General features: G+C 36.8%; 1 protein-coding gene across 1 annotated transcript in view; it reads right to left on the bottom strand.

The window, feature by feature from the left end:
• LOC122808188 (alpha-2-macroglobulin-like protein 1) overlaps positions 1-18734 on the bottom strand; it is a 452973-nt gene that overhangs the window by 136255 nt on the left and 297984 nt on the right. Inside the window, exon 16 of the mRNA XM_044079156.1 lies at positions 16935-17051. Coding sequence (XP_043935091.1) covers positions 16935-17051 — 117 coding nt within the window. The remainder of the gene's footprint in view (positions 1-16934; positions 17052-18734) is intronic.

The following is an 18734-nucleotide window of genomic DNA, read 5'->3' on the forward strand; positions in this document are numbered from 1 at the left end:
TTCCACTTCTTACAAGTTACTGTATTTGTTTCATGCAGAGAAACATGATAGAATTTAAATGAAAAAAATATATATATTACGTTTACCACGGATTATCTCTTTTGTCAAAATTATGTTTTCTAGCACAACTGGATTGTAATACTAAAAAGGTATGCTCTAAAGAAACACTGGTAAAATTATCGGGGGGGGGTTTATCTATTGGAATTTGTCATACAATTTGGTATACAGTATTACTGTACTAGTGAAACATGATTGAATGTATGAGCTTTAATTGCCCAAGGTTCAACCTACTGACAAGCGGAGGTCTTCTATAGGAAATCACTGTCTGGAAATTGTGCCAGCAGTGATGCCCTTTTGGAGGGAATTTTTCCTTACTTTAGTGGAGCTGATATACATATATATATATATATATATATATATATATATATATATATATATATATATATACATATATAAAAATTTAGGGGATGTAAGCTTGCCTTCTACCCCCAGCAAGAAACACTTAAAACTGTTCCAGCGAGAAACAAAACTGTTTTTCAGCATTTTCAGGAAATGTATTTTGGGGATTCCAATCCTAAGTGCATTTGCTTACTCCACTCATAGCAGACAAGGTGCACAGTTATAAAAATTGTTCAATGCCCATTCATAGCAGTTTCACTGATCTGGTCTTCTACTCCTTTCTGTTGGGTGGAAATGAAGCCACTAATGAGATGATGGAGTGCAAAATAATATTTAATACAAAAGGCTCACACCATTAATCACATGCCTGTACACACACACACACACACACACACACACACACACACACACACACACACACACACACACTCACTCACAAAAGGTTCACATATTTCAGCAAAGTGAGTTGAATGTAAATCAAATACAGCACATAAGAATGTAATAACATATTGAAATAACAATGCATGGTTTATTAAACAGTTTGTAGGTCAAAGGTCATTCTTGTAACTAATAAAATGGTGATGTGAGAAATGTTTATTTCAAGCTTATTCATTATAGCCAAATAAAGCAGCTTTACTCTGTATCCCTGAAATGATGGTTCATCTGCCAGCTTAGATAAAAGCTGTAGTTGTGTTTTCAGTATAACACTGCACTGATCACATAAAGAAGCATGACAATTACCCAACTTCTGGCTTCTTTAAGCATTACATGGTGCTCCCTACTTTATAGTAATAAAAAATAATAGTAACTGACTGGGGTGTTTATGCAGCAAGAAGGAATGAACTGCAGGAGACAAGTTTAGCAGTTTATATTTGTTCATCTTTTTTTTTTTTTATTTTATTTAACTTAATCTTTGTTAGCATGGTAGGTGGGGCAGTCCAGTCAATGTTTTTAGCCACAACCTGGGCTTAAAAGGCAAGGAATAAATTACATACACAAGAGCAAATAAGCAAAAGAGGCACATAGTTATTAGAATAACATCAGGATAAAAAACGGAAAAAAAAATAATGGAAAATATGCATTGAAACAGATGCAAAGTGGAACAGCAATTAATGCTCCAGCATCTTATATGAACAGCAGTATACTACAGCATATAGGGTACAGATGCACTCTGATGCAAAATCAGAATATGAATTATATGTATATGATATGAAAACAAGAAATGCATATACATACTTTGTGTAGAAGTATAACAAGAGAATGGATTGTATAAAGCAGATAGCAGTTGATGCTGGTAGTCACCCTTCAGAAAGATCCCCTGCTTATAGTAGTATCCCATTAGGAGTGCCTGCCCACTCACATGTATCTTTTTAGCAAATACATTTCATCCCTAGTAAACATATGATCACCAGGAACTTTTCTAAGGGGCAGCCGCTTGTCTATCATAATTTCAGATTTATCTTTCCACATGGCTAGCACTAACTTTAAAAGGTGAAAGGAGACCTGTATAGTAAAATGTCATCATTGCTTCTCAGTGCATAGATCTGATTTCCACTGCAGTCTGCACAGCAGTGCAAATTGCCATGACTGCTTCTCAGTGCATAGATCTGATCTCTGTACTGCAGTCTGCACAGCAGTGTAAAATGCCATCACTGCTTCTCAGTGCATAGATCTGATCTCTGTACTGCAGTTTGCACAGCAGTGTAAAATGCCATCACTGCTTCTCAGTGCATAGATCTGTTCTCTGTATGGCAGTCTGCACAGCAGTGTAAAATCCCATCACTGCTTCTCAGTGCATAGATCTGATTTCCACTGCAGTCTGCACAGCAGTGTAAAATGCTATGGCTGTTTCTCACTGCATAGATCTGATCTCTGTACTGCAGTCTGTACAGCAGTGTAAAATGCTATCGCTGCTTCTCAGTGCATAGATCTAATCTCTGTACTGCAGTCTGCACAGCAGTGTAAAATGACATCACTGCTTCTCAGTGCATAGATCTGATCTCTGCTGCAGTCTTCACAGCAGTGTAAAATTCCATCACTGCTTCTCAGTGCATAGATCTTATCTCTGCTGCAGTCTGCACAGCAGTGTAAAATGCAATCTTTGCTTCTTAGTACATTGATCAGATCTCTGTACTGCAGTCTGCACAGCAGCGTAAAATGCCGTCACTGCTTCTCAGTGCATAGATGATCTCTGCTGCAGTCTGCACAGCAGCGTAAAATGCCATCACTGCTTCTCAGTGCATAGATCTGATCTCTGCTGCAGTCTGCACAGCGATATAAAATGCCATCACTGCTTCTCAGTGCATAGATCTGATCTCTGCTGCAGTCTGCACATCAGTGTAAAATGCCATTACTGATTCTCAGTGCAGAGATCTGATCTCTGCTGCAGTCTGCACAGCAGTGGAAGGCAGGAGCTCTCATTTAGCAGCTTGCATGTTAAGTTGTTCTGCAGCAGACAGGCTCTGGCCATAACTAGGAGCCATGTGTTAGTAATGAAAATTAAATAATAGTGTTCTGATGTGCTGACTCATTGATAATCCTAAAGAATTATATTCTCAGATGTCTAAACGAAGACATCGTTCTGTGCCAAAACCACTGAAATAATGAAGAGCCCATAGTGCAGCCTAGAGAGGAACAAATTTATACAATAGCAATAGCAAATTGAGCATTAACAGTTAAGTAATAGGTCATTTTGTAAACTGTTTTAAACAGCTGAAGAAATATTTTCTTCAAGTGAGAAGCCCAGGTGTTTCTGATGTGAGGTACCTAGCATTGGGGGCTACCATGTCTGTAATGTAGAAGTTTTGTATATTACTAAGCTATTGATGAGTAATAAGCAGCATAACATTAGTTTTGTTAGCATTAACCGAAAGATTATTGTTGAGAAGTTACTTTCATATTGTGGTAAACATCATGCTGTAATTCACTGATAATCTGGGCAACATGATTGCCTGAGCTAGTCATTACAATGTCATCTGCATACATAATGTAGTAAATGCAGGTGAGGTCTCACTCCTACAGTAAGTTATTTATATAAAAAGAGAATAGAATAGAACAGAATAGAATAGAACGGAATAGGATAGAACAGAACAGAATAGAGTAGAATAGAACAGAATAGAATAGAATAGAATAGAATAGAATAGAATAGAATAGAATAGAGCCAGAAACTGATCCTTGAGGCATACCTTGCTATGTTGTGCCCACTAGTTTAGGGACATATGAGCCAGAAATATCTAATGATCTGTTCTGAAGGGAGTTCCTGAACCAATTGATGACCTCTGTGGAGAAACCAAAATCTACAAGTTTATTCAGTAACACAGTATTGACTACAGTTTCAAATGCCCTTTTAAGTTCTAAAATGATTGATTTTGTGAGATTGCCGTATTCTATGATGTTGACAATGTGGTCTGTTAGTGTGTAAATGGCTATCAGGGCAGTGAAGTTATGGTGGAAACCATGTTGGATATTCAAGAGCATGCCACATTTTTTTAGATATTCATGAAACTGTAGGAGATGATGACAGAAGTGATTGAAAGATTATGTCTATAACTAAGAGGCTTGCAAAGACCATGACTGGTGTTATTTTTGTGTGAAACACAGAGCTCTGAGTCAGAGTTTGTGCTCAGATTCTCAAGTATTGTTTTTATAATTCTGTTTGATTTATCTTTTTGAAATAAAAAGGGAATCAGTCATTCCGTGAGGGTAACAAGAATTTGAGCTAGCTTGCAAAATGGCCCCATGGATTGCAAGCCAAGTAGGTACCTCTTAGCATAAGTAGTCTAGCCTCTTTTTTTCACAAGGTGACACTTTTCAAGTTTAGTGACAGAGGAGGGTTCCTTTTTCCACTTAACTCAGTCTTAAGTTCTATATTTCATGGCATTTTTGTTGTCCTTTGCGAGCCACAGTGTATGCCTGCCCTGCATTGTTTTTGTCCTAATTAGGAAGAGTCTGAATTTGTACAGAGATGTGTAACTTATAGAATGATGATAAGACAGTAAAGGTGTGGTAAAAAGGTGACTAATTTAATTGTGTCATTTCAGATGGCACCCGTTCCAAGGGAATATCTTGTATTTTTCTTGAGGCTACGTATAACAGGTCTGGGCTTCGTATATTTGATAGACCAGGCAGACAGCATGGGAACATGGTCAGTGAGAGAGACAGGCAGAATTTGAAGGGTCTACACTTTGTCAGGAATGTTAGTGATAACCACATCTACCAAGAAGCTGCTATTGAATTTATGATCAGGTGTGTTCCATTTTGAGATAAGTTTTATTAATTGTTAGGTGGTTTCAAGTCTGCTAATTTGGGATTTTTTTTACTTTTATGACATCCATTAATGAAAATACTTTTTTAAAAGTTCATTGTGAGTTCAAATGGCAACTCAATCAGTTTTCTTGATTTGCTTATCACTATGGATGCTTTTAATGAGATGTTCCATAGTCAAATATTTTGTAAGCCTACTTTGTCAATAGTTATTGAGGATCAGAGTGCGTGCTGTATCTTTAAGAACCATTTAAGTCAGTGGGCACATGCATATAAGTTCTGAGCATGAGCAAGCAAGAGTGCCATTTTGAGTAAGCAGCCAGAGTGAAGCATGTATGAGTGTAGCAGTCAGTTTGCTAGTTCATTTACGTCTAATGTTACAGTCCTCCATCCTGATGTGTTTGTGTATAATAAACTACTTAAACGAACACCCAAGCCTCATCTTATTCAGATATACAAGACGAGCGAAAGTTATCTCCATAATTCTATCATGCACCCCCACCTTCATGAAATAGAATGCAGTATGAGGGCAACTTAATAGAGTGCGTAGGCTTGTAAGAAGAAATCAAGATTTCTTAGATGAAACTAATAAAGTTATTCAAATGTTTGAAGGTCAGGGGTATCCTATAAACAGACTTACTGAAATCTGCAAAGAAATAATAAGCAAACATGAAGAATGTTTTCTCCCATTCTATTGAATGAATACAAGACCAAATCAAGGAATACAGAGGTTAGTAAATGTAATTGTTCATTTGCTCTACCTATTTGTAAAGATATGATTAATATTAGGATTGTATTGTCTAATTGGAACATAATTTTAGGTAATAAAGATATTATGAAGGTAGTAGGCACTATCCCTAGTTATTCATATACGAAAGGTTTTACTTTATCCAGTTAATTGAACAAATAGAATTGTTTAATGGCTGATGCAAAGAAGAGTGGATTACTAGGTACGTATAGCTGTCAGTCTTGTAAGATGTGTCATTATGTGTCAAATACTATTTTTTATTTTTTTTATCACACATTGGCAAAATTCTGGTTGTTAACAGCAAATACTCACACAAGTCCAAGGATGTTGTTTATTTGGCTCACTGTGTTTCTTGTTCAGCATATTATGTTTGTAAAACTAATAGAATGTTAACAGATCACATTTATGAACATGTAGCAGCCATAAAAAAGAAATACCTTAATAATGCATTAGCAAAGCATGCATTAAATTGTAGTGTTTTCAGAAAGTTTGAATTGTTCATATTGGACATATTGTTAAATGGGAGTGCTACAGAATCCTGAAAGCCCCAAATCCTGAAGACCAAAATCCTGAAAGTTCAAAATACTGAAAACTCAAAATCCTGAAAACACGCAGGTTACCAACACTCACTATATTCCAGCACAAGTACATACAGAAACAAATAAAACACAAACTATATTACTGTCATCCAAGTATAAGCAGGGGGCAAGCCCCCCCTGCATCTCCATGTGGGGGGCTTTGCCCCCCACACCCCCTGCTACTTAAATATATCAACTCCAAGATTGCACTTAGTGTAGTTGAAGGGTAATATGTTTCTGTATGCACTTGTGCTGGAATATAGTGAGTGTTGGTATCCTGTGTGTTTTCAGGATTTTGAATTTTCAGTATTTTGAGTTTTCAGTATTTTGAACTTTTAGGATTTTGGTCTCAGGATTTCTGTCTTCAGGATTTTGGGCTTTCAGGATTCTGTAGTGCTCCCTGTTAAATACAAGTTGTGGGGATGATTTATGCACCATGGATGAATGCAAAAATGCTAGTTGGCAAATTAGACTTGAAGCCAATAAATTCCCAGAGTTAAATGAATCCATCAGTATTAAATGTTTCTTTAATTGCTTTAAAATAGCTTAATATTGTTTTGATAACTTTTTAATACATATCAATTATTTTAAAGGTGTTTTTGGTATTTATTTGTATTCACTATAACTTTAAGTATGAAGAGTTTTTCCGTCTCTGGATGATGTGAATTAATTGGTATGATGGTCTTGGTTATATAAGAACCTTGTTTGTAAAGTCACATGGTCTGATGAAGTTCTGTTTGTACTGGAATAAAGAATGAAAGCTGGTGCTTACCACACATTTTGTTCTCCATGGTTCTTCGCTGCTTTTTCCTTGAATTACTCCTGACCAAGCACTTCTCCAGAGTTTGGGAATTTAGTGACCTTTTCCAATCAGGATTAAGGTTACAAAAACTGATTATTTTTTGAATTTAGCACAATTTAGTAGCTTCTTTAGAGTAGATTTGAACAAGGAGAATGTGGACAGTGGGAGATATATAGAAGTGCAACTAAAAGTTTTTGTAAGACTGCTTAGTGAAATATGGACTAATACACATTTAGGATTTTTGTCTGAGTCACTATTCTTGCTGGAAATGAACATAGATTAAATGTTGGCATCCTCATGAAAAAAATAAAAGACTCCCCCAAACCACTGCCACCACAATGCCTTGTGCCACACCCGCTCTCTGGAAATATGAACTAATTATTCTGGAACTGAAAAGGTATAATGGAGGAATCAGTAAGCCTGGTCTCTGCAATGTCAATCACTTTTGTCCAATGATCATCAGCCCATGCCTCTAGTAGAGGACTGTTGTTGTTGATACTGAAAATATTCATATAGCCCATTAAAAAAATTGTTAGCAGCTATATGCATTGCCTTCTGAGACCTGGTTTGGATGAATTTCTCCAGACATGAATAGACATATTGAAATGTTGGTAAGGAAAGGTTTTGTTTTTTATCTTAAATGATTTTCTTAAGCCAGTGGTGCCTTACAGTTTCAAAATAATTAAACAGCATTGTTTGCCTACATGGGCAATTGTTTTAGAAGGCAATACTGACCAGGAAACTATGTACACAGAATAATTTGATTAATATACATTTTGCAAAATTGTAACTAGCAGTTATGAAATTATAGTATAAGCATAATGAAGATTATTATATTGTTTCCTTGTGAGAGTGTGTGTGTGTGTGTGTGTGTGTGTGTGTGTGTGTGTGTGTGTGTGTGTGTGTGTATGTGTGTATCTGTGTGTGTCTGTGTGTATGTATCTTTTCCCCATACTTACCTTCAGAAATGGAGTGAGGCTGTATATGTCGTTCCATTATCACATGTCCATTTGTACTGCTATATTACCACATACACTGCCTTAATGATGTGCAAAGTGTGCCAGTGAAACACAAGTAAAATATGCACATCATTTTACAGTTTCAAGTCACTTGTCTTACTATGCATTATATTCAAAGCACATTCAGAAGGATAAATAGCAGTGTCTCAACTTATTTTTCATGTGTCCTTTCTTTTTCCAGCTCTGGACATGTAAACTAAACACGTCCAGACTCATTCCATCTCTTACTAAATGGCCTGCAGTTTCTAGCGGTACTGCCGTGCTCTCTACATTGACCACATCTTCTTTTTCTGCATTCCTAAACCAAATGATTTCCATCCCAACAATACAAGTAATAGTTCAGTTGGTCCCAATACCTAGCAGTTGGTCTTTTCCGATTCACTGATGTATTATTGGAAATATGCACTATTTTTCTATCATGTATATCTAAAGTAATGCACACTTCCAATCACCCCGTCCATATATTTTTCTTATATCATGCAATTTATCACATATTATCATTAAAAGGGGTTCAATTCAAAGTCATCCTTTTCTGAAGTTCTGACTTGCAGCTTTTTTTTAACTGCATGCCTAAGTTCTGAAAAATAAACTCTTTCTAAGGTTCTATTTCACCTATCAACTTTTCTGCACATGAAATTATCCCAAAAATTGCTTCACAAAAGTCTTCTGATCCCAAATGCATCAAAACATTTATGTATTTTAAAGGAAATTGAAATGATAATGTAATATTGTCCATAATGACATACATGCCAATAGCAGCACTGATTTAACCTTTTATTCTTAACTCTGGACATTTTTTCTGGAAACCGCTGCCCTTTTGTACCTGGGAAATACTTCTCTTCATATCATACACTGCTTCTTATTTCTTAATTAACACTTGTTTACATTTTTCTTTACTTCATTTCTGTCTCGCACAGTTCCCAGTTGCAGAGACATATTCTTAAAACATTACTCCTTCAGTTGAACATGTCTCTGTACATGCAGACTTTGTACCCTTCTTCTATACCACGTTACCAGCTTCATTATCTGACTGCTCCTGCAAACATGATCCAGCACAGACCTCCAGCTCACCTCCCCTCCTTCATTTGGTTCTCCTGCCTTAAGTTATCCAAGACTTCTTTATCCACACCTCCACTCTGACTTCATAATTGAGATTTTATCTTGCTCTGTCTGTCAAAAATTTCTCTGGCAACAAGGTTTACTCCTTTCTCTGACTTGGAATTCTCCAGACACGAGTGACAGCCCACTAGCTCTACAAAACACTCAAAAAGAGCAGGAAAAATGCCCCAGTGTCCTGGTCAAAATTTCACCCAGTAGCATAAATACCACCTTTGGTGTCTCCTGGAAAGGGTCTACTAGCCTTAGTAAGACTAACCCAGTCAACATTGTTTACATAAATAAATAAATAAATAATCTCAATGAACATTAGGAGGACAATTTAATTAGAAACATAAACAGCATTTGAGACAATCAATATTTCAATGGGTTTCCTTAATGTTAAGCTTAAATAACTGCTGTATATCTTATGCGACATGCCTTTATGTATTTGTGTATGTATGTATGTATGCATATATTTACTATAATTTTAGGTAGCATAGACTGGAGTACAAGCCTTTTTTTTTTTTTCTACAAAGATGACTAAAGGACAACAGATCCTTAGAACATGTAATAATAAAGGTGCGCCATAGGGTTACACCAATACAACACTGTAATAGCATTAGCAGATTCACAGTGAGTTGATAGCTGTTGACTTGTACATGTGGCAGTATTTTTATACTGTATGGTTATTCTCTGTTCATAGTATCATAGGAATATATGAGGCTAACAAATCCCAGGGCCTTCATAAAGCCTAGTTGTGTCCCTATATATAACGGCTGTTTATGGGGGGGTTTACTCAGGAAGTTTCTAAAGGTTACACGGGGGGCTATGCTAGCTTGGTCATAGTTACTGTCTCTCTCTGTCAAGGACATGGGGGCCAGAACTATGGTGAATTTCCTACCCATTGGCCAAGGTTATGCTTAAAAAGGGTCAGGGATGGAGTCTGCAATACATGGATGGAAAGACTGTTCCAGAGCACAGCAATACTTTGAGACACATATCTGTCTCAACAACATGTCCTATTTGTTTTGCAAGAAAAAGTGAAATCCTTGGATCTAGAGATTCTGATGCTGTTTGTTTTGTTGATGAGCAAAAAGTTCATCAGAGCTGGATGTGAGGATGCCTGCATGCTGGGCATAGATCTCCTCTCAGTAACCTTTAGGAGACTGATTCTAGAAATAGGGCTTTAAGGATTCTAATATGAAGGAAGCATTGTGAGCATTCCAACTACTGCATAAGTCTGGTCAGGTGCATATTGAAGGGGGCATTATACTCAATTATGGGTCTGATAAGTGCCAAATAAAGTGGCACTATGACTTTCTTCGTCCTGGATACAACATCCTTATTTATAAGTTGGGTGACAAAGAATGATTTTCTTACTAGCCTGGCACATATTGGCCAAAGGCCAAATTACTGTCTACATGTTTCCACATCCCAGACTACCAGGTCATCTCTTAGGGCTGACTTACTGATGGATCAATTATCCTGGGTGACCATTTTCCCAAAATGTACTGCAATGCATTTCTTGACCATGAGTTTTAATTCATGATGTTGGTACAAATCATTTGTCTGTGTTAGACCCTCTTTTAAGATGCTTGCACTGTTGGGGAATATAGCAATAACCCACGCCTGGGTGTGGGTAATGCGGGATTTACCCACGGTTGGCATGGTTTGGTCCCAAGGGCGAAACCTGAGGGACCAAACAAAGACAACCATGGGTAAATCTCACATTACCCACACCCAGGCATGGGTTATTGCTATTATACTATGACATTATTTAAGAAAAGAAACAATTACTTTTCTTAAATAATGGCATTGTATAATGCCTCTTTGCTGCCCTTCCGCAGCTGTCTGGTATCCGTGGCAGTTCTGATGTACTGCGCATGCCTACGCAGTACATCAGAGCTATGGCCAAAAGCAACGGAGAAAGCAAGATCTCCGTTGCTTTTTTACTGTTTTGCTATGTTAAATGGGTTTAACATAGCGAGACAGCTTTAAAATAAGCAACGGAGATGTCCGTTGCTTATTTTAAAGCTGTCTCGCTATGTTAAACCCATTTAACATAGTGAAACAGTAAAAAGCAATGGAGATCTTGCTTTCTCCATTGCTTTTTTTTTTTTAAACCTGTCTCGCTATGTTAAATGGGTTTTACATAGCGAGACAGCTTTAAAATAAGCAACAGAGATCTCCGTTGCTTATTTTAAAGCTGTCTCGCTATGTTAAACCCATTTAACATAGCGAGACAGGTTTTAAAAAAAGCAACAGAGATCTCTGTTGCTTTTTTTAAACCTGTGTCGCTATGTTAAACTCTTTTAACATAGCGAGACAGTGTTTTAAAAAAAGACTTATACTAATGGAAAAAGTCCGGGCGACCAGACCTTTTTCCATTAGTATAAGTCGATTTACAACGTGCACGCTGGCCAATCAGCGTGTACGTTTTGGAATATTAATGGGGGGTCATGGTATAATCTATGATAACTCCCACTTTGCAGTCATCTGTGTACTTGTTCAGCCAAATTCCCTTGACATTAGCTTTTACCTCTGAGAAGTAGATGCCAAATAAGAAGGGCCCCAGCATGGACCTCTGAAACACTTCACTACTGACAGGTCTCATAGTAGAGCTGGTCTCAGTAATCATGACTTCCTGGGTCCTGTCTGTGAGCCAGTTGACAATCCAGCAAGTTATGTGGGGGGTTTATGGCCAGTTTGGTGAGTTTGTCAACTCTACCCAAGTGGGGTATTGTACTGAATGCCTTAGCTAGGTCCAGGTACGTGGTATTCACCATTTTCCTTTCATCCATTGGCTTTGTAACCTTCTCAAAGCATCCACCAGATTTAGTAGGCATGATCTTTCCTTAACAAAGCCAAACTGCAACAGCTATGAATGTTGCATACATCTGTGTTGTTAATGTCCATGATTATTCATTCCATGGCTTTCCATATTAAACTAGTAAGACTAATGGGATTGTAGTTTCTGGGGTAGGTTGATGGTCAGCCCTTGTGAAGTTGGATAATCATTGCAGCCCTCCGTTCTCTGGTTACAAAGCCTGTTTTGAGGCTATACATGAAAAGTGCCTCAAGTGATCCTTATAGGTCAGATTTCAAGCTACTTAAAAGGCATTCTGGGCATTCTATTGCTTTAGATAGAACAGGTATAAATGTTATCTCAGGCCTCCTCAACATAATTGAATGACAACTGATCTTCACTGGATAAAAGGAATATTAGAGCTGGCAATCAGAGCTAGATGATTTGTACATGCAGAAATATGTTATTAGTAAAAAACAGTAAACGTTTACTCACAAATAATAATAATAATAATAATAATAATAATAATAATAATAGTAATAATACACATTTATTAATGTTGTAGGCCCACTAGATACACAATTCCTCTTCAGGGGCAACTTGGGAGCAATGTCTTGTTAAATGGCTTGCTCAATGTAGTATAGCAGTCAAATGATAGTTGAGGGACTCAGTCCTTGCATTGTAGGGACTACAACAGCCCTAACCTCTGCACCAACTACTAGAAATTCTTTAAGTTCAGTTTATTATGGGTTTAGTTCAAACGTCACGCATTACTGTTTAACTATGGGTAAGAAAAATCAATCAATCTATCAATCAATAAATAAATAAAGAACTGTTTTGCAACTTACACCTAAAGATTTTGAGGTACTGATTCCAGAAGTTGAAATGTGGTTCTTTTGAATCATACTCCATGAGGATATCACTTATATGTCTTCAAGGATAATGGAGAATGTATAGCCAGGTACAGCTGCAAGTCAGGCCATGCAAAGGAGGAGACTTTCATGCAATGGTATCATATATGTTTTCTTCTGTTGCTAGCCAGGCTAGTTTATACAAGCAGCTATCCTTTTGTCTTGTTATGCCAGAAAGGAAAGTATAATATTTATACAAATAAGGTAGATTATGAAGGTATATTTACTATATTTTTGTGAGTTAAGATACAGTTTCTTTTTTGTTCATGCCTACTAGAATGTGCCATAAATTTCATAAGGATGGAGTTTCCTCTCCAGTTTGACTGAAACCCATGTTGAGAGTCAGACAAAGCACCTTGAGCATTCATACATGTTTTATTGGCTTCAGTTTGCATGCCCCGCAGCTGAACACTGCAACCCATGCTGAGAGTCAGACAAAGCATCTTGAGCATTCATACATTTTTTATTGGCTGCAGTTTGCATGCTCCACAGCTGACCACTGAAGCCCATGCTGACAGTCAGATAAAGTACCTTGAGTATTCATGCATTTTTTTATTGGCTGCAGTTTGCATTCTCCACAGCTGACCACTGAAGCCCATGCTGAGAGTCAGATAAAGTACCTTGAGTATTCATATGTGTTTTATTGGCTGCAGTTTGCATGCTCCACAGCTGACCAACAGCTGCTTCACTGCTTCACAGCACCATTGTTCTTTAAGCATTCCAGTATTATATCCTGGGGCTAAGACTGTACCAGTAGTGGGTTGAGTAGATGAAATGGATTGGAGCAGCATATGCTTGTCCTGCATGACAGGGATTTTTTTGGTATGTATTAGGAAGTACTGACATTGTGTGCATCACCATACATAATATCAGTTAGCTTTGCCCCCAGATGCCATAGTTTTACAAGGGTGTGCCTTCATGATTATGGCACATCTCCATCACAAGGGATCTGTCTGCTTTACATGCAAAAACACTTCCATTTTTCCTGGAGTGGGTGGGCCGGACAAACTGCACTTTGTCACCCCTTCCTTCCCTTCCTATCTCCTACAGCATTTGAGCCAACGGTCAGTCTTGGGACTTGTTTGTAGTTGGCAGACCATCCCCCTATGCTCAGAGCTAGTGGGGAAGCATGCATGTTTTTAATCGGTGTACTTTTTTCTGTCCCTCTCATCTCATCTAATTAGATAAGTAATGAAACTGGCCTGTAGTAAATCTTCAGTTGTTTATGTTGATTGTTGTAAATAAAGACTATCAGTGTTTCGTTCTGGAATGTGATGACTTTACATCAGATATGGAATGATTTACATTGGAGGTAAATAGCTCATAACAGACTTGATTGACGTGAAACATTTGGGCACAATTCCGTCAGCTGATGAAGAGTATTATTTCTTAACTCGCCATATCAGCTTATGCACAGCTGGTACCCCTAATTTCTAGTGTACGTGATGCATTTCATAAACAGCAAAACAATTATGTTAGGGTAAGCTACAGTTTGCTACAGCTTATTCAGTGCAACAGTAAAGAACAGTAGGTTAAACTGTTCTGCTGTTGGAATTTATTTGGTTTAACCCCCCTCCCCCCAAAAAAAAAACAGTGAACCATCTTAGGTGTGAGCTCCATTATTCAGCAGTACATTTCTTTCTAATGGAAGCAGTTGTGGGGTATAGAACTAGTTGTGGGTTAGGCACAAAGGGTTGCAACTTCCAAAACTGTTCTAATTTGTCTCTTCTTTTAGCAGTTTTACACTGATGTTTAAGTGTCTCTATCACTGAAAGTAATGATCAGTTCCTCTTCTATTATATCTACTCATTGCAAAAACATCTCCTTTTTCCTGATTAGTAGTTGACAAATAGTATTATCCATTTTTTGTTTGCTATGGATTACCATAACAGTTTGAAGAAACAAAATGCATAGAATCCTTTTACTGAAACTGCCCTTTAAAAAGACCCTTCTGATCTACATTGAAAAGCTGACACCTCTATGTATATATGGGGAGACTTTTTACACTCTCCTTCTGAATATAGCCTACTGTGAGGACAGGACTTCACTGCAAGGCATGTTTCATAGAGGATGCTTTCTATACAGGAGACATAACACTGACCATTTCCTGAAGAAAGGCTTAATACAAAAGTTTCAGTGGTGTATATTACAAATTACAAAACAAACTTCGTCCAAAAAAAAAAAAAAGAAGAAAAAAAGAAAAGTATCTGTATCCCATTGCCCTTATTTTGCAGTATTTTATAATTCTGTATCAGTAAAACATCATGTCGTTTCTGCCTTAGACAGATATAATGTAGATCACAAGATGTAAAATAAAAAATAAGCTGTTGATTAAGATCTCAGACTTACTTAAAAGGCGAGGAAATGATAGACAGTGCCCTTCCCATGATATTACCTACTTTAAATTCAATATCTCCATATCACATATTGAGAAGGGTCAGAAAAAGTGCAAAGGTCAAGTTTATACTGATGGGGAATGATACTCTTCAATTTCCATCATTTCAGATTTGTTTTTTAATTAAGTGTTAGTCTGTCTAAAAAAGGAATCACAGGCTAATGTGTTTACAAGGAATATATATATTGGCACTCGAACGAAGTCAATACTACAGAAGAGGATTCCATGATGGTAAGAATCTGAGGATCTGGGAGGAAGAATGGCTTGTTTAGAGTCAGATGTTTTTCATATCCAATAAATAGCTTAAACATGAAAACCATCGGGTGACTTCCATTGTTTTAAACACAGCAGACATGGAAAAATATGTAGAGAATTAGAATGTCCCTGATTGCAAAGAAACCCTGAGTTTATTTAGGTGGCATTTGTACTAACTTGGATGAATGCAGACATGAATGTTTACATGCTACGGTTTTATTTAAATGAATGCACAAACCGTTTATTGGATAAACCTGCCCTTGATCACCTAAGCAGTCTTGAATAATCTTCATTAATTCTTTTGTTGTTAAAATGCTTTATATTTAAAGCATGAGGCACAAACATATCATTGAAAATATTTCAGTACTGACTGAAATTGTAAGCCTCCCTGAGAAGATTCCCTCAACACTAATAAGTTGTGATTCTTTATTTTACTTATCATCCACCAACATTTATCTGCCACTGAAAGAATATAAAACATGACAATGTTGTGCAGGAGATTTACTGGCTTTAGTATAATATGCAGAAAATCATTAGAATTGCATCTATTCAATAAAGGCATTGCCCCTTAGCTATAAACTCTTTTTTATCCTGACGTGCAACACAAATGGAATATCCAAAAAAAATAAATAAATAAAAAAGATAAGGGCTTCACCCATGGCAGGACTCAAGAGCAAAAAACTGACCTGGCTATAATTCTCCTAGATGACAAACCTTTGAGCTAGATTACTTCTACCCCCTTAATGCTGTCCTATTTCACAAAAAATGCACCTCATTGTTTTTAGCTATGAGTCATCACATCACAGGAAGGTTTAAGTTCATCTTAAAATTGTGTAGCATGACTTTCCCACCTTATGGCCACAGAGATTATAATGAAATCTATTTCATGAATTATTGGTCTTGTAGATAATACATGAAATCTGTGCTATAAAGCAATTACAGTGGTAACAAACATATGCCTTTAAATACAGTTATATGTCAAATTAATGTAACTAACACGAACATAAAAAAAAACAATATGCCATGTGGCCTTGGCAATAAGCACTGGCAGGGAGCATTAAGGGCTTGTGACCTGGAAGAGTTACTGATTTTAAAACAACACGTTATTGTCATCAACAACAATAACAACAACAACAAATTGTGCAGTCTTTTGGTCATGGATTAAGGAAAACAGATTCAGTGACTCACAGGTGCAGAGCTGAAACAGTGAGGCCTAAAACACTACAGCAATGCATCCAGGTTTTCTGTTTCATGTACTGGAACACAAATATTCTTTCCTTTTGCCCCTAGGTGGCTTGATTATCTATGTCACACAAGATTTTGGTTTGATGGTAAAGTTGGCACCAAACAGAAAAAGCAGAGGCAAAGAAGGTGATGAGGCTGTGTTTAATAGCAACAATATGTGCACAAACTGCAGAGTCATTCCGCTGCAAGGAACAGGAAATCATTAAAAAAATGAAAAGGACATTGCATGAGTGGTTCCCTTATGCAGGTGTACATGATATCTATGCAGATACAGATTTATTATACTTATCACATCTTCACCTTTCAGTGCAACTGATACTTTATATAATTCACAGAGAAACAGTGCTTCAGACATCAGAACTGTACCTAAAGATTCTACACTGAGTATATGAAATCCTCTGGAATGACCACTTACCTTGAAAATATAAAATGTGTCATAAATATCACTGAAAGGGTAGCAAGGGTTGTAGAAGAATTCATCAACTTGAAGAGGATATCCAGAAAACTCCTGTGGTTTCAGGATACTGTACACCTTGGGTGAGAAGATTAATTAGAAATCATGCATTTGATGCAAATAAAACACGATTTGTCTAAACATTTAAAATTGGGTGAGCAGTATAAGCACAATATGTACAAATAAGCTGTAAATCGACATGCTGATGTCAAAGTAAGTCACTGAACTCAGTAAATAACAACAATGCATGTATTTCATGACCTAGACTCACTTCATTAGTTAATGGAAACGCATACTCTAAAATATAGAAACAAAACTTATTGTATAAGCAATGATGGAAAATGTGTGACCATTAATGACCCCAGTACAAAAATAAAAACGGATTGTATAAGCAGTGATGGAAAATGTGTGACCATTAATGACCACAGTACAAAAATAAAGTAAAGAAAGATACTACTGAAGCCGGACAGCAGACAGAACCCCCTTATTTTCTACGCTCTGCTTTAAATGGTGGTTTTATGTCATGATTGGCTCATAAAAGATCAGTTAAAAGTAAATATTTAATTAAACGTGTGACTATTTTCACTACTAAGTGGAAAAATGTGGAAAAAACATGCAAATTGTTGTTCCAACTGATCAAACCACATCAGTCCATTCAAAGTGTCTTCTCAATCTCTTGCCATAAGGAATAAAATAACACTACAAACTTGCATTTCCTTATAAACAGTTTTCATTCTGAATTCCTTCTGCTCAAGACCCAAGACACCCAGTTAGCTGTAAATATATTCTAAATGAAAAGGAATGCATAAAACTAAGCTAAAATGATGTAGGTTATATACATGAGTATCCCCAGCCACAAGTGCTTTTATCTGCAATTTACACTAGTATAGGCATCACTTCCTGAAATTTCAAATGCCAACTCTTTATTCCTGAATTCACTTTAGAATTCAGTACTTTTCTTGTTATTTATCTCAGCTTGTATATTCTTGAAGAGTAATCCGGCATTCTATTCATTTTTATCATTTCTGTGCAGGGAGGAACATCTTAGCTGTGGAGCATAGATTTGTTTTAAATTTTTACGTGGGTTACAAGAATATTTCAGTACAGATGCTGAAGCATGAAGTTAGTTTTCTGTTACCCATGCCAGTACAAAACTTCAACAGAAAGCTGACCAAGTGAGGAAAGATGTTTAGCTGAGATGAGGCCCTACATGATGTGGTATGTATAATCAGTATAATTATTATGTCACTGTTAATGGAGAATAACGTAATAACATGCATTTACATAGCTTCACTCTACTGCAAAAGTGAAGGTCTGCAGTAACAATAACTACAAAAAGTTATATTACTGTACTATTTGAATGTTTCCGATATAACCCAGGTTTCTTAAGATGTATAGTGTGTCTTCCATTACAGCAAAAATGATGTATATGCTGTTTTAAAGTGACTACATAACTATGCATATAACCCAAGCTAAGTCTGACACCTAACTTCATTCCATTTTGAATATCCTTCTGTATAGTACTCAAGAGCTGGAAATATTTTGCCTGTGGAAATTTGGTCTTATGTAGTAGGTTATATAATGTGACAAAGTAAAGCATAATTTTGTTACTAGTTCATAAATTTGCAGCATATGTTACTAATTTCTTGAGGGGCTGATGAATGAAGAGAATGAGAGAGAGAGAAGGTTGGATGATGTGGGGATTGTGAATCAGGAAGTGAAACAGATTAGCAAGGAGGAAGTACGGACAGCTATGAAGAG

The sequence above is a fragment of the Protopterus annectens genome, chromosome 8.part0 (assembly GCF_019279795.1).
Source record: "Protopterus annectens isolate FY-2018-M chromosome 8.part0, PAN1.0, whole genome shotgun sequence".
In the NCBI taxonomy this organism is placed as follows: Eukaryota; Metazoa; Chordata; order Ceratodontiformes; family Protopteridae; genus Protopterus; species Protopterus annectens.